This window comes from Scaptodrosophila lebanonensis, unplaced genomic scaffold (genome assembly GCF_003285725.1).
Source record: "Scaptodrosophila lebanonensis strain 11010-0011.00,11010-0021.00 unplaced genomic scaffold, SlebRS2 tig00000072-arrow-pilon, whole genome shotgun sequence".
NCBI classification, from domain to species: Eukaryota; Metazoa; Arthropoda; class Insecta; order Diptera; family Drosophilidae; genus Scaptodrosophila; species Scaptodrosophila lebanonensis.
In genome coordinates this window covers 487,011-510,123 of record NW_022060558.1, presented here as the reverse complement: position 1 = coordinate 510,123, position 23,113 = coordinate 487,011, and the positions used below count along the sequence as shown (strand labels likewise).

The window sequence follows — 23,113 nt, the reverse complement described above, 5'->3', positions numbered from 1 at the left end:
ATGAAGGAGTTTACCGATATGTGCTAAAATAAACAGTGTTGATAAACGTCCCAACTGTCGGTAGAACGAAACGTGTTGCCAGACTGTCGTTTAAACAACGCGAAAAAATTTGTGGGAGCTGCTGTAATTGTGCGCATAGAGTTATTCACTTCATTTTAAGCGATTAATTACTTACGTTCGTGTTTTTATGGACGCACACTTGGAAGCGCCGCCCTCGGTGCGTCTCACCAACGATGACTTCCGCAAGCTGCTCGCAACGCCCCGTGCTCCGCCTCCTAGTGGCAGCTCCACTAGCAGTGCGACCAGTGGAGGATCTTTGGCCACAGCCCAGTTCGCGACGCCTGCTGCCGTTGGTGAGAAAAAGAAAAGTCAGGGTAGTAGCGAGCGAAATGATTTGCGACGCAAGAAGAAGAACTTCTATGCTGCACTCAAGAAACAGGAGGATGTAAAGCTGCAGGAGCTGTCGGAGAAGTACAGAGATCGTGCACGGGAGCGCCGCGATGGTGCCAATCCGGATTACCAAAATGTGAGCACGCCCGGCCATGGCAGCAGCACCAACGCCTATCGTGCGGTGGCGCCGGACATGAAATCTGGAATCGATGCCGCTGAGCGCCGTCGCCGCATTATCCAGGAGTCCAAATTCTTGGGCGGTGACATGGAGCACACTCACTTGGTGAAGGGTCTGGATTATGCACTGTTGCAGAAAGTACGCTCAGAGCTGACGTCAAAGGAGGCAGAGGAGGAGGAAATTGCGGCGGCAGTGGCACGCGAGAAATTGGCTGAAGCAGCCGCTGCTGCTGAGCAATTGGAGGCGGAACGACGGGAGGCCGAGGACATTAATGCCATCAACAGTCCGTTGGCGCGCAACATCTATAATCTTGTACAGGCTCGAAGGTCCAAGGAGGTGCCACGCAACGAGCTCTTCGCACCTGGTCGAATGGCCTATGTCATTGATTTGGATGATGAAATGGGCGAAACCGATATACCCACAACACTGAAGCGCTCCAAGTTCGAAGTGCCAGTGGCGCAAGAAGATATTGCCACACTGACCACCAATGATATTGTAATTAACAAATTATCACAGATTCTTAGCTATCTGCGTGCCGGTGGACGCAACAAGAAGAACAAGAAGCGTGACAAGGATAAGCCGCTCTTCTATGAAAAGGAAATGGACCAAGTGCGTAGTTCAACGAACTCCAGCAGCGGTGGAGCTGGTAATGCCCCCAAAAACAGCAAATCAGCACCTGTAGGCGATAGCATATACGATGATGTGGGCGACTACCAGCCCACCACAACTCGCAGCGACCGGCATCCTCGTGGCGCCGGAGTCGACAAAACCAAGACAACAGCTCAGTCCTATTTCGGCGACGCGGCGCCGGAGGCAGTGGAACCTGTCATAACCAGCATACCGGCACCACCAAAAATATCCAAGGCCATGGCCGCACGTTTTGCCAACGAGCCCGAAGGCTATGCCGAATGTTATCCTGGCCTCGAGGAAATGAACGACGCCATCGATGACTCCGATGATGAGGTGGACTACACAAAAATGGATCTGGGGAACAAGAAAGGACCGATCGGACGTTGGGATTTCGATACACAGGAGGAATATTCCGATTACATGAGCACGAAGGAAGCTCTGCCCAAGGCGGCCTTTCAGTATGGCGTCAAAATGCAAGATGGCCGCAAAACGCGCAAAAATAAAACGGATAAGAGCGAAAAGGCCGAGCTCGATCGTGAGTGGCAGAAGATACAGGTGAGTTACTTAGGGTTAAGCTTAGCATTCTATCAGACTTTCTATCGGACTATCCTCAAAAATTAAACAGGGACACACTTTTTAAAAGCGGACGTTACTAACGACTTGAAATATTTTAAATAATTCATAAATGTTCTTCCGAAATTAAAAACGACTTTATTTTTACACCCACAAATTACTGAGCTATAGGTTTTAGAACTAGCTTAACACTACTCTAACAGCGAGTTTGATTTTTCCACAAATATAAATAACCGCTCCTTTGTTTTACAGACCATCATACAAAAGCGCAAATTACCCAAAGATGGAGGTTCTGGTGGCGGAGGTGGCGGCGATGAGCCAGATTACAAGTCTGCTAAATACTAGATGGTCCGGGGAATGTCAAGAATTGAACGGAAGCAACATATTTTTAAACTTTATGCTCTATTTATTAATAATTTTGTAAAACATTAAATATAATTGTATAGTTCTTAATTTGCTCACACATATCTTTTAGCCACTTTATCACTATATATATCTTAACTTTCGGTTCCACTGTTCACACTGTCCAGTTAAATGTAACGCTTAAATAGCGCGTGTAAACAGCCAAATCGCTTCTTCTACTCTTTTTGTGAAATTGCATCATTTAAATACATATAACGCCATATAATTAGTGGGTAATTAGATTATGCTTATTCTGAATTTCTACAAATATGTATTTAACTACATCAAATTGAAGCTTGCACATCAAACATATATATATATAATATTATATATAGTATGTTAGATCTAATTGTATATCGGTGTTTTGAGTTTTGTGCTTTTGGGTGTACAGCTAGAGTTGTTGGAGCCAGGAATAGGAAGGGGAAGCTGTCTTATCGCGTATGCGTTACGTTTTTAGCTTAAACATTTCAAAAAACATGATGCTCAAGATCATTTTGTATCTTCTGAAGACTGTATTAATATTGCAGCGCATTATAAGTGGATCATCATCGGATCTCTCACTTCGCTTAACATCTCAGCAATGGACCATGCGCTTAAATTTTATCTCAGGTATGTGTATAAAAAAGATTCTAGAGTTCAATCGAATTCGATCTAAGCGGTGCTGAGACTGCTGCTGTAATATTTCTCAGCTAGTCCCACTCTTTGAATGACTAATTGAGCATAGTATCATAAAGGCCTTAACTGACAATCACAAATACTAAATGGTTCCTTTAACAATACAAGTGTCTGGTATTCCAAAACAAACAATGAACAATTTATATAAATTTGGATTAATATGTCGTCTAAAAACCGTCTTAGTAGTATAAAAAAAACCACGATAGTACTTGTATTATTTTGTACAATTCCGAATAAAGAGCTCAAAATAAATCACAAATGTGATTTTAAAAGTAAAATAAATTATTGAAGGAAAAATAGTAGTTGGGACATGGATGAATAAAAGATCATATTTCAAAGATTTGTATAATCGTATTAGGACTGGATTTCTTTTCAAAAATTCTATAGCCACAAATGTGATTTGATGCGAAATAAAATCGTTTTAAAAGACATAAGTAATAATAGGGATCAAGCTTCGTATAAACGTAGTATATGACTGGATTTCTCTTTGAAATATATCATGTTGTATAGGCACTTTTACGCCAACGAGAATATTCGAGTTGGGCATCCCGATTAGTCTTATAAAGGAGTGCTGTTTCATAATTGAATAACAACTGAAATCAAATTCTAATCGACTTTTGATGATATACTAAATATTTTTCAACTATCCACTCTCTAATGCGCCACAACATTGAAACAGTTTCATTGTTCTGTCTTCTACACTATGCGCTCTATACCAAGCCTCTACACGTCTCTTCAGCTTACCTATGTTACTACAGATGTATGTATGTATATGACACCAAACATGTATATATTTAAGAACATCATACTGTTCTCTAGTATTACCATTGAGACAACACTAATGCTGGGGGAATGCTAATACTCTTAACCTCATTATTACAAAAGTAAAAGTATAAGGAAAAAATACCCTGAATAACTTCGAATAAGCCGAAGTTTGGAACTGCCCTTCACAGTGATTGCATTACAAATTTCAATTGATTTAAAACTCGAAAATGGCTGGTCAGATATCAGGCGTATTTCCGATGCTGCCAAGCATCCTCATCAGTGACCTTTTGCAGAAACAAAACCCCCCAATGGGCAAAACTGCTGCCGACGGAGGTTTTAGACTCAAAAGATTCCCATGCCAGTAAAAAATAATAAGTTCTTCAAAAGTATGGTCAGACAGGCACACAATTTGCCCACAAATCTATGCAATTGCCCAAGTAACAACATATTCATAACATGATATTTTAATGTAAATCAATAAGAAATTTTTGATACAAGCCATTATTTTTTCGAAACATAAAATATCACAAATCTGTGAGCAATTTATTTGCATGTCTGACCACAAATATGGCGTGTGAAGAGCAATTGTAGAAACAAAAAGTCTTTGGTGTGTGTTGTATACGGGCTATTTCGCGTATTCAGCTGTACTTTTCAAGCTCTACCAATACCAGTGCTGCATTTATATCCTAGATATTGCCTATGTCTGTGTGTTGCGGGTGTGTGTAGAGCTATTAGAGTGGGAGGTTGTTGGGATAGGTGTAGGTGCGTTTAACTCTTAAATAAGATATCTTTAGTGCGCTTAACTGTAAACCGACGGCGACTTGCTTTCAACTTAAAACTAAAACGAGATAAAAAAAACTAGTATACCCTTTTACCCTTTGGGTACACGGTATAATGATGAGCGGAAAATAAAGATGCTCTTTAGCTTCTGTCTAACAACTGCCGCCAGGGGTCCTTAAGAGATGTTCTTCCCATTCGACTCTAAGCGTGCACTTCTCAGTCGTTCCAGTTATTACCGCTGTCGTCAGGGGTCCTCAAGAGATGTTCTTTCCATTTGACTCTAAGCGTGCACTTCTCAGTCGTTCCAGTTATTAACGCTGGCCGCTATTGGTAGACTTCGACGCTCCACCAGCTTCACATCTCTGACACAGAGATTGTGCTTGGAATTGCTCGCAAAGCGTATGACCGATTGTGTGGTCACCTGAGGGACATGACGGAGGTCCAGCCACACCAGATTCTCGCACTTGGACAAGTGCTCGAGTGAGTTTTCCGAGACGAGACGGCAGGCGCTCAAGTTCAGCTCCGCCAGTTTGGCAATTGCCGTCGCTGAGGTGCCAATCTGGGCCACACCCGCATCGGTGATGCGCTGGCACGACGATAGATCTAGATGCTGTAGATGTGGCAGTGACTGTGTGATGTACCGCACAGCTACATCGGAAATATCTGTACCTGCCAGCTTTAACATTTTGAGATCGCGCAGTCGTGTCTTTGAATCACTCAGTCCTGGTCGTGAATCCTTGGGTGGCGATAGAATATCTCTAATGGCAGCATCATTCAAGCCTCGCACAAAGCTTAGATCCAGTATTTGCAATGGGGGACAGAGACAAGTATGCAGAGCTAAGACCGCCTGTATGGGACAATTCTGCAGCGAGAGATTCTTGAGTGCAGGGAGGCGTGCCACAACCCACGCCAATTGTCTCTTAGCAATCTGCGTCCAGTCCAGTATGAGATGCTCGGGCTGACGCCGCACAATCGCGGTCAGCAAGGAGGCGGACATTTTGTGCTCTGCGCAATTCATGCGCTTCCAGAGATCAGGATCTACAGCCGCATTCGACCAGGCCTTGCACACATGGCAGCACGTGACGAGTGTTTCGTGCGGCAAATACCGAAAGATGATCTTCAAGACTGTCGGATCCAATGCCAAGTTCTGGGAGCTGTGATGTAAATTGTTGAGGCCATTGTTGTTGCTGGCATTGGTGCCATTGCCATGACCATGGCCACTGGAATTACCGGCACTGGTACTGGCACCATTGTTGAGCCCATTACTAAGGCCCCCACTGCCAGCAAGCCCCCCATGCTGGCTTATCGAGTTAGAGGTTGGCGCTGGTCGCACCACATACTGTGGCTTCTTCAGCACACGCGTCGAGGAGTTCAGCATCTGTTGTGCAAGCTGCGAGCGTATTGAGTTCTTCTTCCGCGAACCACCACCCGAACCACCGGAAGCCAAACCACCACCACTGTGATTAGTCACACTGGCTGTGGCATGGCAGTCCATCGAGCTGCAGGGCGCATCGTTGCTCTCATGCATGCTGCTGCTCACACTGGTGCCATCGTCGCTCTTCCTCCTCTTCACCTTATCCCCATGGCCATTGTTGTTGTTGTGGCTGTGGTTGTTATTGGGCGATATTCCCGGCGAGGGAGTGTCACAGCTGTTGTTCCGTTCCGTCTTCACCTCCAGCTGGTGATGCCGCTTCAGGCCATGCTTCCAGTGTGTTGTGCTGCTGCTGCTCGCCGCCGTTCCCGACTCCATTTCCGATTCGCTCGTGAACACGAAATCATTGTATTGACCAACTGGTGGCGGCAAAAAGTTACCACTATGACTGTCATGGGCATCGCCTGAGCCACCGAGGGACTGTCCCGCGTTGGTGCCACCCACAGAAACCCGACGAACTTCCGAGGACTTTTGACGCGCCCGAAAATGACGTGGCTGAAAAATACATATGCAGAAGTTTATAAATGTGGCATTAATAACAGATCGAAATTGAATTTATTAGCAGCAAGAGAACCCTATTGCTTAAAGCTATTAAGCCTAAACAAGGAAATGCTGAATATCTGACTGGTCAATGAAACTAGAGACCACATTAAGATCAGTTGATTTATGAAATGAATCAGGAATCTTTGAATATGAATGGGGCATTCACTAGACGCATAGTGGTTTCTATATTTGAATAGCAAACCATACCACTTTATAGAAAACTACTAGTATTTATGACCGCCTTCAAATGTAAACGGAAACACTGTGCGGGGATCTACTTGTATCGCTGCACCGGCGTGGCCACGACGAATAATTTTAATATAATTACATAGTAATTCACAACTGGTTTAAGCTAATCTGAACTACTTAAACTCAAATGCTCGGCTAAGAAGCTGCATTATAAATTGTGGATGGAATCTATATACATATGTTAAGAATATTATTTCAAAACCCCCTGAATATACAACGCCTTCCCGACAGTTCGGTGCAATAAACCTGTATACCCTTAGCACATACGGATGGATGAACAGACTTGCTTATAACAATATTTGTGGTAACATTGAACATAATGTACTTCGTTCCTAATATCTAAAGAAATAAAAGCCTTCAACATATCCGTAAAACCTGTTTAGTGTCCTAGCTCTGAGTAACTCGGCTATCAGGCAGTTATTCGACCAAATCGCAACGTACCTTGTAGTCGTAGTTCTTGCCACTGCGACAGCAACTTGGACATTCCCAGCTATTGGGCAAGTCCTCGTTGACAATACCTTTGGCATCTGCCGCGTCTTCAGTGCCATCGAGCTGTGATAAAGCGCAATCCGGATGCGCGATCTCGTAGCACACTGAGCACTCCATCAAAGCCGAGGGGCCCTCAAGGGAGGCCAATTGCTTGGTTTGTGGTAACACGGGTGTCTGCCTCCAGCCATCCAAATGGCAGTAAACGCACTGCGCGGTCACCGGCAGCATGGGCGACAAACACTGGCGCATCATGCACGTCTGCTTGGCTCGTCCTGGACCGCCAAACTTGACCATGTCGGCACAGAAGGGACAGGAGCCGCAATCGGAACGCTGGCAGGCAGCACAATTCTTGCAACGAGTGCGCCGTCGACGTGGCTGACCGGTGCCCGTGAGATGAGGCGAAAGCTTCGTGTCTCCGGGTGAATGGCAATTATCGGGCGAAACTGCTGGCCCAGAGCTGTTCAGATTGTCCCCGGAGCTGTTTAGATTGTAGCTGGATGAGGTGGCAATAACGCTGACCGCATTATTTCCGTTAGGACTGCTCCCACCAGCATTGTTGTTGTTGTGGTTGCTACTGCTAGCCGCTGCGGCCACAGCATTAGCCAAATGCATTTTCTTGGGTGGGCGGTACTTGAGCGTATCCGTAGGCAGCACAAAGGTCGCTTCTGTGGGTTACAGCAAGAGGTGGAAATTATAAAGTTACTTGCTTCACCATGGAACCGAAGAATAATTCTTATTAAATACTAGATCTTCATTTTGAAATGTAAACAATTTATTTGAGATAAATAATTTATTTTGCACAGGAATTTAAAGCAATTCAGGAATTCAAAGTAAATAAATGATTTCACTAAATTGTTTTTGCGATTTTTTAACATTCTCACAAATTTGAATAATTTATAAAAAATAATTCTGATCATCCTATATCAGATTCTAAATTCGATCAAATTTGTCCAAGAAATGTTCCCAAATAAAGTGCGAGGGACAATTAAGACAAGGCGATATCAAAATCGATCAAATTTAAAAACGAGATAAGGCCTGTATTAATTAATAAGATTCAAGATTTTTTTTGGAAATATTAACTTTTTAAAAGTTGAAGTGCTTGGGTCTTTCAAGAATGTATTTTGAAAGTTAGAAAGACTATATACTTATTATATAGTGAAATTAATCAGAGCTTTTTGTTGCACTCACCTGGCTGTGCAGCTGAACCACCGCCATTCTCCAGCTGCTGTTGATTCTGCTCCTTCTTCAAGACGCCATTGCTGTATTCCACACCCGCTCCCGCAGCGCCGGCATAGCTGATATTATTGTTGCTTTGCGTCGCTCCCGTCCCTGCCTCGGATTCACCTCGTGCCGCCTCCAGCTGCTGTTGCTCACGTATTACTTCGGCATTCTTGCGTGCGATCTCCAGCTTTATCTCCTGCTTTACGCGCGTACGATCGTATACTTGATATTGTAATTGCACATCCCCGGGCGTTCGCAGGACTGACACTCCCGTCACGGCCATATCCTGCTGATCCTTGCAGTGCCGCTCGACCAATGTACGCACATCCTTAATGAGTGCCACTGGATCCAGCACCAGGCTGGGTACGTTCTTCTTTTGCGGCGGCAAATCGTATAAATACATGACTATCTCCTTCAGCCCGAAAAGTTCATAATGGGTGAGATGAGTGTGGGGACGTGCCGCCATCTCCGCCTCACTCACCGAAGTCTCACCCTCGAGATGGGAATGACCCAGCAGGGTATATACGTAGCGGGCAAGCACATACCAAAGCATTTCGGTGAAGAAGGGATAGCGAAACTTTTGCGGGACTTTTGTGTTATCCTCCACACTGGCGGTCTTCAGCTGCTTGACAATGCCGAAGGAATGTAGAAAATTTCCCCCAAAGACAAGCGACTCGGTGGGCGTGTAGACGGCATGAATCCACCCGGTGGGTATGAAGAAGGTATTGCCCGCCGTCAAATAGACCCGTGCACACTTCTCCACCGTATCGCCGAAGAAAACATCTGCCTGTTTTCCGGAGAGAACCCACTTCTCGTATAGCTGTAAATTGCGGTCTGTGGGCGGTATCAGCCAGAACACCTTACTGCCCTTCAGTATGTGATACCAAACCGATGTACCGCCGAAATCGATGTGAAAATCCGTATAGCAGTTCTTCACCGACATCAGACAATACTTCTGAACCTTGGGATACATCATGCCGCCCAACAGATTGGTGCCCTCTTTCTGTGCATCCTTCAACTGTTTGGGCCAGACGACATCGACCCAATCGATTTGGCGTACGATCTCCGGACTTTGGACATAATTATCGAGACGTGTGTGCGAGAACTCCAGCGATATGACATTAAGCAGACGATCCTTTTGGGGATTATCGTAGTACTGTTGCCACTCCTTCATTGTCATTTGCAAGTTCTTCTGTGTGTTCACATCCATGACATCTAGCAGGCGACGCGAACCGACGCACAAACGCACATCGTTCACCGTAAACTCTTGGGGATCGGGCATGCGAAGACCCAAACCGCTTTTCTCTCGAAAGAGAAGCGGTATATTGAAGCCGTGCTGCTGCAAAAAGCTGTTTGAAACACCGAATATATTTTTAGAATTCGAGATCACATCAATTACACTCAGTTGTTACTCACCCGACGGTCAAATCACTGCCCCGCATCTCTCGAACCATGCCGGCCTGAGCGAATTTCGACGACTCCAGTTTCTCGGCCACGCTAAACCCGCGTGCCCCCTCAGCATCGTCATCACCCAGTGCCCATTCCTCGAGATAAAGTTTGCGCTGCTTGCGCTCACGCTATTTAATAAAAAGAGATGGAGAAAGAGAAACGTTTTTAGCGAAATGTCTGGCTACAACTAAAATGCATTGCTAGCCATGAGCACATTGTAAATAGTTGATAAATACGTGTACTATGCAGCTAAAAATAGACACCAAGAGTAAAGGAGGCAGTAAAAATGAATCACAACAGACCGCGAATAAAAGAAGGTATGGCGTTAAAAGATGTAACTTTTTTACTCTCACTCAACCATATTGCTTAACACAGGTAACACAGTCTGTCCGATTCAAAAACACATAACAACACAAATAACTCACAGTTCAAAACTTATTTCTATTTCAGAGAGCATCCTGTGACGTCACATTAAGAGAACAAAAAGTACGATTTCCGTTGAATTCCAACAATTCTTAAAAACAGTATTGTTAATTTGTTTCAATTAATACGACTTCATTTAAAAATGGGCAGTTTTCTTACAGTTGATTGTTTTAATAAATAATATATAAGATTACTGGACATTAATTTTGATTAGATTAATTTACTTTGAAACCTTTCGCATTATTGTTGAACTAAACTGGCTCTTTCCAGCTCAATTATGATCTGGCGGTTTCGGTTAAAGAAACGTTAACACATTGTTGCTCGCAAAACGCGCGCATTTCACCACAAATTCAGCTGTGCTCCGCTGGCGCTCTCTTGCTCTCCAACTAAATTCCCCACAGCACTCACACACGCATACACACCGACTCTCCACACTTGTCGCTCAGTTCGTTTTAACTTGACCATTTCAATAATTTCGTTTTCATTCACGCGTTAGCTGGCAACGTCGACGCTGTTACCACGCTCGGTGTACGGATGTAAGCTGTCGATATGCCGTTGCTGCAAGCTTCCCAGTTGTGCGAGCTTCGCATTTTGGTAAAGCTTAGCGCACTTCATATTACGTAGTTTTTCTTGCAAGTAAACCACCACGCGTTGCCGCCCGTTCGCTATAACCACCGTTACCATTGTAGGTTGCACTTTGTAAAGGGCAATAGAAATCGTGTTGTTTTATTGATGCCTACACTCGAAGGGTAAAAATGGTACACATATGGTGAATAGAATAAGTACAACTCATTAAAATTGTATAAGATCAATCTGTTACAAATAAAAACCGGACAACAAAAATTTTACTGTTGTTAATAGTTTCACATTTATTTAAAATTGGCTCCTATCAAGCCGTTGGCGGTTGTGCAGCAACAGGAAAATACTGTTCTTTCGCTAGAAAGTAGGAAATCGATGGCTTTTCGCTCGCATTTCACAGTACTAGACGCATCGCATCACAACGTAATGTGACATCAGACAGTGGAATTTCAGCGGAATGGTGTCTCCAACCTAAACTCTTTGATAAGTTTACCGCAGTAAACAGCAGTTTATTATCGACATAATCTTCTGCCACAATTTACAGCGATGACAAACAAAATTTGACGAAATCAGTTGGTCATAGAGGTGCGCATATTTTAAAATATATTAATTCATATAGAAAATATTTTATAGTTCATTGATACATTTATAAAATATTCAATATTTACTTTCAATATTTCTAATAAATATATATCGAACAGAAACAAGAGCGATCATATAGAATAGAATAAATTCTAGTGAAAATTTTAATCTTAAAAATATCGTTTTTGATATAGCAGAGCCGAACTATTATATCAAAATGAATTATTAACAATATATGTATACATAAGTATACAAATATTTAATTATTATCATATTTTATTCTGACAGATTAAATTTGGTTGTTAAATCAATTTTATGCCAATAGTACTACGACCCCCAAACTGCAGCAGCGGATTCACCTATCCACCTCCTTTTCCTTCTGTGATGCACAGCGGCGGAAGTTTATTTGGTAGAGTATTTCACTGTTCGGCTTAGTCAACTGTAATATTCTCCATTATGTTTTTTGTTATTAATTCTGCTGCTCCTGTTGCTGTCCACTTTCTGTGCGCATGCACCGGGAGAAGCAGCAGCAGCAGCCCCTGCATGTTGCATGTGTATGCAGCGCTTTTTACATTTTCCCGCCTCTCCTCTTCTCTTCTCTTCTTGCAGCGTGCTGCTCATGCTGCTGCTGCTGCTGGTGCTGCCGGCGGGTGGGCAGCAACCAGGCATACGAACGGCTGTTGCTTTAATGCGCGGCTGAATCGCCGCTTAACGCTTCACTCAGCGACAAATAAAATATGTCTCCTGCTTTGAGTTATTTTGGCACAGGGCTGCCCGGACGTGTGGACGGACGAAGTACCACCCCCCCCCCTTGCGCCCTTCCCCACCTAGGCTTGTTTCTTTCTCATCACATTTTGCGCAACGTCTGTAAATCTCTGTTGTGGTGACTTGCAACGAATACAACGGCAGAAAAAAAAATCTATAAAAGTGCTGCGGCGACGACGACTTCGTCTCCATCTCCGAATGCTGGCTGTCCTCGTTCTCAAGCCTATGCAATTGTGTATGTATGCGTGTATATGTATGTGTGCGTGTATATCCTTTTTAAGCGGCTTGCCTGGCCGGGCCGGGCCTGGTCTGGTCTGCTGCCCTGTTCTTTGCTCTGTGTGGCACACACAAATGTAGAAACTTGTTTGGCATGTTCTAAACGATTTTTAGTGACTTTTCATTGTTTTTTTGTTTTTGTTTTTGTGTTTTGTTTTTGTTGGTCACCGCACGCCGGGAGAGGCAGAAAAGCTTGTTTTGGTCTCGCTTGGACAATCGACAGGTAGAAGCAACGAGACGAGCCAAAAGTGCGTGTATGTTTCTCTTCATAAATATATCTATGTATATATATGTACATGAACATACACGTTTAAACATGTATAAACATACATATACATTTACATACATATATATTACGTATAAATATGTGTTGTGTGTACGTATTTGTGCGTGAAGAAAACAATTCAAGTCAAGTGGTTTGCTTTGTATTTTATAGATTCGCTAAAGATCTATGAAAATAATATTCGTTTCCGATCGTTTGATATTCATAACAACCAATAGATATAAATTCGATAATGAAATGAAAAACGTCTTTCGGCGAAAGTCCAAAGTGCAGTATTCTAGTATTATACTATTTATACTTATCGTATTTAAAGTTGAAAATTAACAACAAAAATAAATGGGCTTCAACAAGTTTGCACTATTTTTGTACCACTAACCAACTACTTCTGATCTAATTGTATTCGAAAAACGGTGCTTAAGTATAACACCTGCGTATGAATATTGTTTTTAAATGTAAATATTATATACATATGTTGGACCTACAAATGTACATAATAGAGATAAGCATGTGCCTGCTTTTTTTGGAATCTTAAGCACACTACCCGAAACGAAAATACTACAACTACTAAATCTCGCAATTTAATAAATGTAATTAATTTATAGTCTATTAGCCATTAAAGAATAACTGTCTATAACCATTACTGTAAGCTAAAATCATTATAAATTTTTATTAAGAAATAAATTTAAAGTATTTGATCCAAATCCGAACTAAGAAGCCGTGTTCGTCGCTCATCTAAGATTTGGGTAAAAGATAAAAAAACACGTTCGCTGCTTGCAGAACTCACAGCATTGTTGAGTATTTGTCAGGACATTTTTCGATTTATCTCCAATTTTCCAATATGTTATGCCGGGATCGACAGTACTATATACTATACAATTTTAACCCGCCCAGTTTTTATTTTTAATTATTTTTGGAACGCTAAAAACGATTTTTAGTATATTTTTTGTGCATTTTGAAAATAAAGAATATGTTTTATATATAATATTTATAAACGTTATTCCACCACAAAGTGTTATAAATAGACAGCTTTATCTATTGTATCGGTATAGCAAAACAAATTCGACTTTAATATTATGACCGTAGCTAACCAACTAATTGAATATATACTCAAATATGCATATACATATGGACATCTATAGAGTTGTTTATTTTCCATCGCCTAAAAAAATATGAGTAATAATTGGTGTTAAATTGAAATTTAACAGCATTCATGTTTTAGTAAAGAGGTGTAAAAAGAAAGGAATTTATGAAGCCATTTAGGTCTTTGAACAACCAAAAGGAGGCGTGGCAAATTTAATAAGATGTAATAGATATATTTAAAAATATACATATAAAGGAAAATAAGAGTGCTAGAGCTAGAACTTGTTGCGCAAATTGGGGAAAGTTCTTTTATTCGTAAAATATCGTTCAAATTTCGTAATCACACTCTTTTATAGCTCAGTACGCAGTTGTATCTGAATAACACAACTGTAAAAGAAGTTAAACCTGGTAGTGTAATCTCTAATCCTGATTCTCCGCCAGCTATAGGTGTGATTCAATTAGGTACTTCAAGCAAAATTCAAATGTACATAACGAACGGATATATTTTATTTATTTTGGAAAGATCTTTGCATCCTGATTTATATTGAGAAAGCAACCAAAATTTAAATTCAATATTATTAACATGTATAAATTAAGAATACTTTTCTAGTATATTATATAATAATATTAATGTGAATATTTTTATGAATATATTTATGTATGCATTGGCTTGAATAGATTATGTTGGAGCTCATAAATAAAACTGACTTGAAATAACATAATTAACAAGACAAACCTTCATTGTAGCTGTCGCATAACAGACCAGTCATTATATTCTCTTTTTGCCATTGTAGGGCATGGCGGCGTCAATGAGGCCGCAAACAAGTTTTGCTTAGATGAGCGTAATAAATTCATGTGCTAATTGTAAACGGGTGCCAAGCAGCGACGGCATGTCTAACATGTCCGGCTAGTGGAAAAGCTAAACGCTGATGCCAGCAGCTACTTCGCTGCTTTGACTCTGGGCCGCCGGGTCTTATCTACCAAGTTGGGCAAAAACAGAAAACTTAAAAACGGTAGAGCGCGCAAGGCCAACAAGAGAGTGTGGTGGAAATGGCGTGGCAAACTATTTTGAAGCGTTTGGGATTTCTGTAACACATACAAATACAAACAAGCGCACAAATAAATAAACGGTAACAAACCACAGAGATGATAAATGTGCGTTAAAACAACTTGTTTCGGCCCCTAGGTTAGTCATTCAGTGCGTAATTTTGTGAGTGCTTATAGATGAACATGTGTTTATGTATTTATGCATAGCTGATGTATACGTGTGTATGCATACATACATATTTATATAGTATATACATATATACATAGTTGTGCTTGTGCTTTTTTTTTACTTTTTATACATTTTTCATAAGTCTATTTCCTTGCCCGCACACACACATACTGTATACTGACTGGAACACAAACACGCACACAATTTGTATCTCACCTCACTGATGGCAACACTAAAATATTCATAAGATTTTGAAGTTGGGGCTCTCGGCTCTTTTGCTTTTTTGCCTGCCCACTGTTAAATTGGCCGAAGAGTGTTGAGTTTTGTCAACAGACTTGGCCCGCCACCACAGCGATCGCTAATAACAGTAACAACAACACTTGATTTAAATTGCTGCTAATCATATGCACAAATGAAGTGCAGCATATAAAATTTTAACTTGAAGCTAAAACCAAATAAATAAAAAAACACGAGATGCCCTTTTTATGATGACAGCGCAGTTAGCGTAGACGTTACTGCCGGCGCCGCTCATCATCATCATCACCATCGGCTTAGGTCTGAGCTCTACGTAAATATGCTTGAGCAATAATGCCCATGTTGTTGTTATTGTTATCTATAGAGTAGAGTACGTAGCCAGAAATACACCACACTAAATTGAAAACGAAATGCAAACAGAAGGAAGGAAACGGCAACAACAAAAACACAGCGTGGCAACGTACAGTGTTCGAAACAGTCGATCTTTCAAATTACATTTTTTTATTGCCAAGAGCTTTTATTTGATTTCTGAAAATTACAAATTTTCATTACTTTTAGTGTTTTTTATTTTTTAATTTTTGCATTCTTTGGATTCTGGAGCAATGGGTATATTTTTATGTCAACTATTAGTGCGTTTTGATGCCATCCATATATTTTCTAAAACCTAAAAAACGCTTTCTACCTTTTTAGTACAAGCTATACATCTATGTAGATCTAGATAAACGATGTCTGAATTGCACAAACACTTGGGTAACAAATTAGACAATCATTTTATAATACACGCATTAAAAATTTAAGAACATCAAATATTACCAAGTTATTTTCTACAAAATTTTAATTCCACTAGATTGACTGTTTTCCCCATTGTCACTGCGGCAGACTGTGCCAGTGGCAGCACCAGCCAGTCCCCAACCGTATAAAAGCACAATGCTCTTGGTCATGCGGCGTCAGTTGAGCTCCACTGCTCAATGGAGAGACAGCTTCATGAGTGTTTGTTGTCGATTTTGTTGAGTGTGTATGTGGGTGGGTGTGCGTGTGCATTTTATTTATTATTTATGCTGATTTACGTTTATTACGCGCTGAACTTGACGCATGAAAGAAATCGGCGGAATGACAAAATCAAGGCGTTTCAACTATCTGCAGGTGCGCAGGCATAATTGTTATCAAATGTAATTATTGGACTTATTGGCGATCCAGTGATAGTGTAAATTATATATGTATGCAGTACTCACCAATTGACGACGCTGCACACCTTTGTTGTTGTTGCTGCTGCAGTTACTGTTGTTGTTGCTTTTGCCAGGCGACGACCCCGTTTCGGCGGCGGACATCGCCACAAAATCGTTTTTACTTTTACTTCACTTGTACACACACACGCTCTGTTTAGTTATAATATGTGGGCCTTGGCGTTTTTTGTTGCTGTTACTGTTGGGCTCTAATCAGCGCCACAATGATATGTGCACACAATTAGCGTGTTTGTTGCCGTTGTTGTTGCAGGTCTCTTTTACTTTTATGAATTAATTATTTATTAAGTAGCTAAGCGTATTTATTTAAAAGTGTGCCACAAGGTGTTTCATATTATAAATTTCATATTTCAAATACGCGTGCTGCAAAACACAAAGATTAAAAATACATATTTAAATACGATTCGTCAATTCTTTATCTATAATAGGCACACACTCGTGCGGCATTTTATTTTATTTTTTTGTTTTTTTTAGTTGAAGGTGACGTTGCCGGGCCTTTAAGCAGCATTTATAAACAGAACACACACATGCACAGAAAGCATACTAAACAAATTAATTACGTTTATTACTTAAGTAAGTATGAATTCATACAAATTGAACAAAACGACTCACACAAACACACTTGAATACACGCACATATATTTTCTCTGTAATTTACGGCACTTGACGCGATATCTTCCGCAGCACCAATTCCTACACTTGCTCACTCCCACACACGACGACAACGACTGAAAAGCATGGCCTGCAGAAAAGAATTTGGTAGTGGTAGTAGTGCAGCAGAACTCAACACAAACGCCACTGAACCCAACTCAGTTCAACTTGTATGGTGTGGTGAGCCCCGGCAGCAGTATTGTTTCGTATACGTGAAATTCAACACAAGAAACAGCAGCAACTATGGGGTAGTGCACAGTAGGGAATAGCGTAAATTTTTTCGAAAAATAAAAATGCTGGTATTGATTTAAAATAAAAATCTCCTCTTCTAGACCTAATTTACTGGCATTATAAATAGTCAACTAAATAAATTCTACTAAAAACCAAACACCTGTTTAATTGCAAAGATTCCAAATTTAATTTACAAAATAAACTTTTTATCCCACAGTTCGTTTGTAGAGTTCAATGCAATGTGCACAACACACGTGGAAACGCTCTTTAAACACACCACAGCTCTCTCACTCTTTGCCGCTATCGATGCCTCATCTTGTCAAGGTACAAAGAAAGTAGGAATGGCGCATGTCCGTTATTTGGATTTCTCTTCGTATGTCGTCACACGATGCACCGTGGCTCAGCTACATATATTGGCAATATAACTTTTAGCGTATTTCAGGAATAATTTGTCAAACACAAATATAGTTGATGTAATGATACTTCGTGTTTATACAAGAGAGCTTGTTCGATTAGAACACACCGTGGAAGAGACGGAGTACGTAAATGTATTGTGATGTCATATGTACGCGCTGTATGTGAATTATATTATTAAGTATGAGCAGTAAGAGCAAAAAATGATTACTCTTAAATGCCATACCTTCTATTTTTTACCATGGTCGATGCCTCATCTTGTTGGCTGTTTGCCTGTGTGTATGTATTTCAGCTAAGCGACTGCCTATTATTTCACAGGTCAACGCAAAATATTTTTCTATGTGTCAGGCTCAGTCGCAGCATAGTGGCCGTTGCGGTTATACCTGTCATTCGTTTGATTGTGCGTCAACCGGGCTGTTATCTTGCTACATCTACGTAAGTGCGTTATGGATGTTTAACTGCCGCTTTTCTATGTCAAGCCATTGCATTTTGGCGTAATATTTTGCTGTTTTCGACAGCCACTATGAATTTTTGCTATATAATAGCAGCAAAAGCGGAAGCCTCTTACTTATCAAATTGGCAGCACATTTGAGGATGATTTGAATTTATGCCTACAAATTAATACATACATACGTATGTATGTATGTGTGTGTTTCCCCTATATTTCCCAGCCCACGTATTTATCATTTACGTACATATGTATGTATGTTTCGCTTTTCCCCATGAACTTGTAATAAATATTCTAAATTTGCACTTGAGCATTTTTGCGCCGCGTAGCTAGTTTTTGTCAGATTTTTTGCTGCTTGTTGGCTGTGGTTGCTGCCTCTGTTTCGGTCGCTGCCAATGTTGTTGGCGTCGTGGTGGTGGTGACTGCTATTGTTCTTTCTAACAGCGAGATAGGCTGGCTGGCTTTTTTCTTCCAAATTACAATAACTTTTAATTATAATTAATACGTATATATGTACGTGTATGCACCATTCAAACACACGCACACTTACGCCCGCTTTGCCTTCGATTGACAGATATGCAGAGCAATAGTTAAAAACTAACAAAAATATCGTATCACGCACACTTGCGCATTACACATTGGCGGTAATTCAACAAACATCTGCTGCTACGCGCACTTTGTAAATTATCTGCGAATTTATTGCTGCTCATTTTTTTGTACCCATTTTTTCGCACTACATACATAGAGCACTGCCTCTGCCACGAACCACCGAAACAAACGCATCCGCACCTCTCGAGAGAAAAACTCAGACTGTTTTGGTAATTGAAGCAATTACAACAACACGGCCTACGAATGAACACACGACTGTATTTCATTTCCCAACACACTTAATCGATAACAGCGATACTTATTGTAGATTCAAATTAGCTTTCGAACACAGTGTTGGTAAATGTCGCCCACGCACATTGGCGCACAGTTTTTCACTTCAAGTTGATTCCAAATGTTCAGTATTTTTAAAGTCCCAACTAAGTTTACTGCTTGTTTATTTGCATTGAAACGAACATACTTAATTAAAAATCTTTGCATAGAACAATTAACAATTTTGGTTACATCAATTGTGGCTTTACAGTTATCGGGAGTTGTTTATTTATAAAATCACATATATTTTTTTTGTGGGCATTCAAGCAGCAAATTGGTAAAATACATCTATAGTTTACGTGCTGATATACTGTCTAAAAAGAACATAGTTTACTTAAACTTATGCTCGAACAAAGGACTGCCAAACGTAGCTTATTTCCAATTACAGCTACAGGTCCAAATCTTCATCCATTTGTTCGTCAGCCTTATTTAAATTCACGTTGCATGTGTTGTTATTATTAAAAAATCCAAGCTCGTCATAATCGTCTAGACCCGTAGCAGGTGGAGCGGAGGTGGAAAGGCTCTGTTGTTGAGAGTGTTGTTGTTGCTGGTGCTGGTCCTGGTTCACAAAATTCTTGGCAAGCGGAGGTGGCTGCCAAGGCACTAACGCTGTACACGGACGAGGTATAGACTTTATCAACAACTCTGCTGGTATAATTGCATCAGTTAATCCGCCAGCCTGCTTTAATTCATCACAGATTACAATGCGATTGGCATTGCGCAACTTCTGTTCCAACTCTATGGCAGCCATTTGATAAGCCGGATTTGGATGATGATGAGTTTTGCCCGTACTGGTTGAAGGTATATCATCACTGGCCAGCCCGCCAGCACTGGTTATGCCATTGTTATTGACACCGCTGACGCCAGCCACACCCCCTCCATCTCCGCCAGAGATTTGTAGCCCACTAAAATGCATCGTGATGCGTTCTTCGGTGATCAACTGTTTCGGTGGGCTGCACAAACACACAAGCGTGAGAGTTATCCGACATGTTCCAGATATGTTTGGAAGTTGAGTTATACTTACAGCACGGCCTCTTTGCTCTGTCGCTCTAGCGCCTTGCGTTTAAGCTGTTTATACTGGGCATCAGTCTCTATATTAAAGCTGGCTTTATTCGCATTGGAGCCAAATTGCATAACGCCACCTGGTTGTGGAGCACTGGTAGTCGCTAACATCCAAGGCATGCCGTCGAGCAACCAAGGAGTTGCAGGCTGAGGGAACACGCATTTTTCTGCTTTGTGACCATGGCTCGGACTACTTGCGCCATCGTACGACCTGCAGGCGGCCAGAAACTAATTAATGAAATGGCTGTCATATTACTAAGGTAATAACCTCATACTTACTGCATTTTAGGCAAGTGTTTTTGTTTTTACGCATACAGTTAATATTCTTCTCGAGTATTTGTGTTGTTCCAAACAGAGAGCTCTCCTTCGCAATTTCGCAGTTAGTGTATGTATGACTATCGGTGAATCAAGTGGACAGCACCCTTTTCAGTGTTGCTAAATTTACTTCTGGAATTTACTAGAAAACGACAACGCCATGCGCATTATAAAAGCGCGCGGCCATAACTGCATTTAAATAATTGAACGTTAAAAGCGCAAGTGTAAGGTGTTAAAATATATTTCAAATAAATATTTGGTAAAAAATATTAAAAAGTGTTGTAAAAATTGAAGTGCAAATTGAATATTAAATAAAACTCCCATCAAAATGCGTTTCACAAGGTAAGCAAATTATTCAATTTTATTGTAGGATTGTTAAGAATTTGTTACAAAATACCAGTATATACATATGTATATGCCATTTATGTTAAGGCCTGTACTAGGTCACTTACATTTGCCTTGAATAAATTCCCAATTTATATAGTAGAACACAAATGAAACAACCTATATTGAAAGTTAAGCAAACTTTGCTTTAAATTGTTGATATGCTGCGTTTTGCCTATCTCAAGTTAAAAATTTGGACGACACATTGAGAATCTGTGGGCGTTCATATTCATTGTCTCGGGCGTATGTATGTATTCACATATTTACATAGTAGGTATACTTTCTTTTGCTTATCAGCTCGTTGTTCGAAAATAACATGTTTTTCAACCCAAAAACAACAGCATAGCGAAAAATCAGCCATGGGAACAACATTTAAATGACGCTGTTATTTTTCACACCAGCTCAGGCTTAACAGTTACTAAGTCTGGCCCCTTTGCTATAATCTAGTACCGGGCTGATGGCGAACTGCATCAAAGGCTTCTTATCAGTTCAAGACAACCGACCCCCTGCTGTGCAGCACATTGACGTAATGGCCCAGACAACAGTTGTCAATTTCGCCTACAGATTTCATCATGCGCGAGCAAGCAAAACATCAATATTTTTCCCAATACCTGTTGCCTATATAGTTTTGTAAACGTGTGCGTCAGTTGCATAGTGAAATTTTTCAATTGTTATCGAGTATGGAAACTTTTGGCTACGTCTGTAAAAAGCTTTTTGTTGTTGCTTGCCAACTTTTAAGTCACGCTCTCTCTCTGGCCGTGGCAGTCTTATGAGCTTTTATCCAAAAGAGCAACACGTGTGGGCTGGATCTTATTTTCAGCAGTTCATTAAGAACAATCAAGCGGTGCAGTTTTGCATTTTCCAGCAAAAAAGTGAAATCAAAGCAATCATAAAGTCACAAGGTAGAGTAAGCAACAACACACATGAAACAAAACTAAAACATATCTCTAAGCTCTAGCTGATATTTAATCCAACCAGGCAGTGCACAAGGTTATTAAATTATTTAATTAAAAAATTTATTTTAGGCATTGATTAGCCAATTTTCAATATCATCCATGTAATTACCAAACGCCAATTTGTTTAGTTGCATATAATCCACTTGCCAATTACTAATAAAAATAAACAAAAACGAGAGAACTGATAACGCGTAGCCACCAGACAAAAAACCTGTGCTCAGCAACAGCAAGAGTTGCTCAAAGGGCGGTCCATAAAATTGAAATTGTAGACATTACAATTAAAATTAAAAAATAAACAAAGAAATGTATTGAACAGGCAAATGTGTTTATATAAAAAACGTTCCACACTTTCCTTTGTTTGTGAATCTATTAATCCCCTTTAACAAATTTTCCCCTACGTGTCTGGCACATTTTATCTACTATGTATTGTGTGTGAAGTTTACCTCATTTCTTCTCTTCAGTATTTTGGAATTTTTTTTTAGAACACAAAATTTTTAGTATACATAAATTAATTGGTGATTGAAAGATTTTCGCGTAATTGCATGGAAGTGTTCTGGATTTAAATTGCATTTCGCGAATGTAAACTTTCCTTGTTTTCGGTAAATTGCACATGCCTTTAATTTCTTAAGCCATAATATAATGTGGGCACAGCGCTTAGCGAGCTCAATTGTTGTGGGTATTCAGACGCGCAAATATGCATCAAACAGCAGGTGGGTTTTTTTTTATATAAATTAAAACAAACTACAAATATTGCAATAAACTTGACAACAAAATATATAAATTTGTATGTTTACACATGTATGTATGTATGAATGAAAGCCAACAGCACAGCTGTTTGAGAGTTGCCACCTTTTTGATATTACGAGCTAGTAAAAGCAGTTATTTTTCTTTCGCCAAATTATTTTATTATTAAATTACAGTACCATTAAGCTTAGATAGTTATAAGCCTAAGTTGTGCTCTGACCAACTTAAATATCTGATTGAAAATTGATATTCATTAAAGATATGGCAGCTTGCTATCATCGTGGTGAGCTGTGCACGTGTTGGGCTCTGTTGAGTTTGAAAATTCAAATTAGGCTACCTGTTTATAAACACATCATTAGCATTTAGGCACGCTAGCACATGTTTTAGTAACAAGACGCTATTGCCATTGTGCCTAAAAAGCTCAATGCACAAAGCTTTTGTAGATAATAAAACCTGTTATCAGCAGAGAGGAAAAATATACATACATAAACGAAGTGCTCGCGTTGCGATTACG

The 23,113-nt window shown here is 40.5% G+C and overlaps 3 protein-coding genes and 1 long non-coding RNA gene across 4 annotated transcripts; 2 read left to right on the top strand and 2 right to left on the bottom strand.

The window, feature by feature from the left end:
- The first annotated feature begins 113 nt into the window (after nt 1-113).
- LOC115625620 (protein Red) lies at nt 114-2,224 on the top strand. Its single transcript, XM_030520761.1, has 2 exons — nt 114-1,753; nt 2,024-2,224. Exons 1-2 carry the CDS (start codon nt 188-190, stop codon nt 2,114-2,116), a joined length of 1,659 nt encoding a protein of 552 aa, XP_030376621.1. The 5' UTR covers nt 114-187; the 3' UTR covers nt 2,117-2,224.
- Nucleotides 2,155-16,761, bottom strand: LOC115625619 (jmjC domain-containing histone demethylation protein 1). The gene is made up of 5 exons (XM_030520760.1): nt 16,468-16,761; nt 9,744-9,904; nt 8,295-9,676; nt 7,059-7,771; nt 2,155-6,320 (listed from the first exon to the last, which is right to left on the bottom strand). Exons 1-5 carry the CDS (start codon nt 16,561-16,563, stop codon nt 4,689-4,691), a joined length of 3,984 nt encoding a protein of 1,327 aa, XP_030376620.1. The 5' UTR covers nt 16,564-16,761; the 3' UTR covers nt 2,155-4,688.
- Nucleotides 14,749-17,477, top strand: LOC115625621. The gene is made up of 3 exons (XR_003995541.1): nt 14,749-14,950; nt 16,951-17,049; nt 17,161-17,477. It is a non-coding gene; the product is annotated as an uncharacterized LOC115625621 (long non-coding RNA).
- A 1,865-nt stretch (nt 17,478-19,342) lies between these two features.
- On the bottom strand, nt 19,343-20,621 carry LOC115625353. The gene is made up of 3 exons (XM_030520386.1): nt 20,480-20,621; nt 20,163-20,411; nt 19,343-20,091 (listed from the first exon to the last, which is right to left on the bottom strand). The coding sequence occupies exons 1-3, from the start codon at nt 20,482-20,484 to the stop codon at nt 19,527-19,529; spliced, it is 819 nt and encodes a 272-aa protein (XP_030376246.1). The 5' UTR covers nt 20,485-20,621; the 3' UTR covers nt 19,343-19,526.
- Nucleotides 20,622-23,113: the final 2,492 nt, after the last annotated feature.

Excerpts from the sequence above, each read along its gene's own strand:
- LOC115625353 (XM_030520386.1), bottom strand. Across the intron at positions 20,092-20,162 it reads CAGAGCAAAGAGGCCGTGCT|CCCACCGAAACAGTTGATCA; the intron begins GTAAGTATAACT and ends GTGTTTGTGCAG.
- LOC115625620 (XM_030520761.1), top strand. The coding sequence starts at position 188 with ATGGACGCACACTTGGAAGCGCCGCCCTCGGTGCGTCTCACCAACGAT. Across the intron at positions 1,754-2,023 it reads GTGAGTGGCAGAAGATACAG|ACCATCATACAAAAGCGCAA; the intron begins GTGAGTTACTTA and ends TTTGTTTTACAG.
- LOC115625619 (XM_030520760.1), bottom strand. The coding sequence starts at position 16,563 with ATGTCCGCCGCCGAAACGGGGTCGTCGCCTGGCAAAAGCAACAACAAC. Across the intron at positions 9,677-9,743 it reads GGCAGTGATTTGACCGTCGG|CTTTTTGCAGCAGCACGGCT; the intron begins GTGAGTAACAAC and ends TGTTTCAAACAG. Across the intron at positions 7,772-8,294 it reads TGGTTCAGCTGCACAGCCAG|AAGCGACCTTTGTGCTGCCT; the intron begins GTGAGTGCAACA and ends TGTAACCCACAG.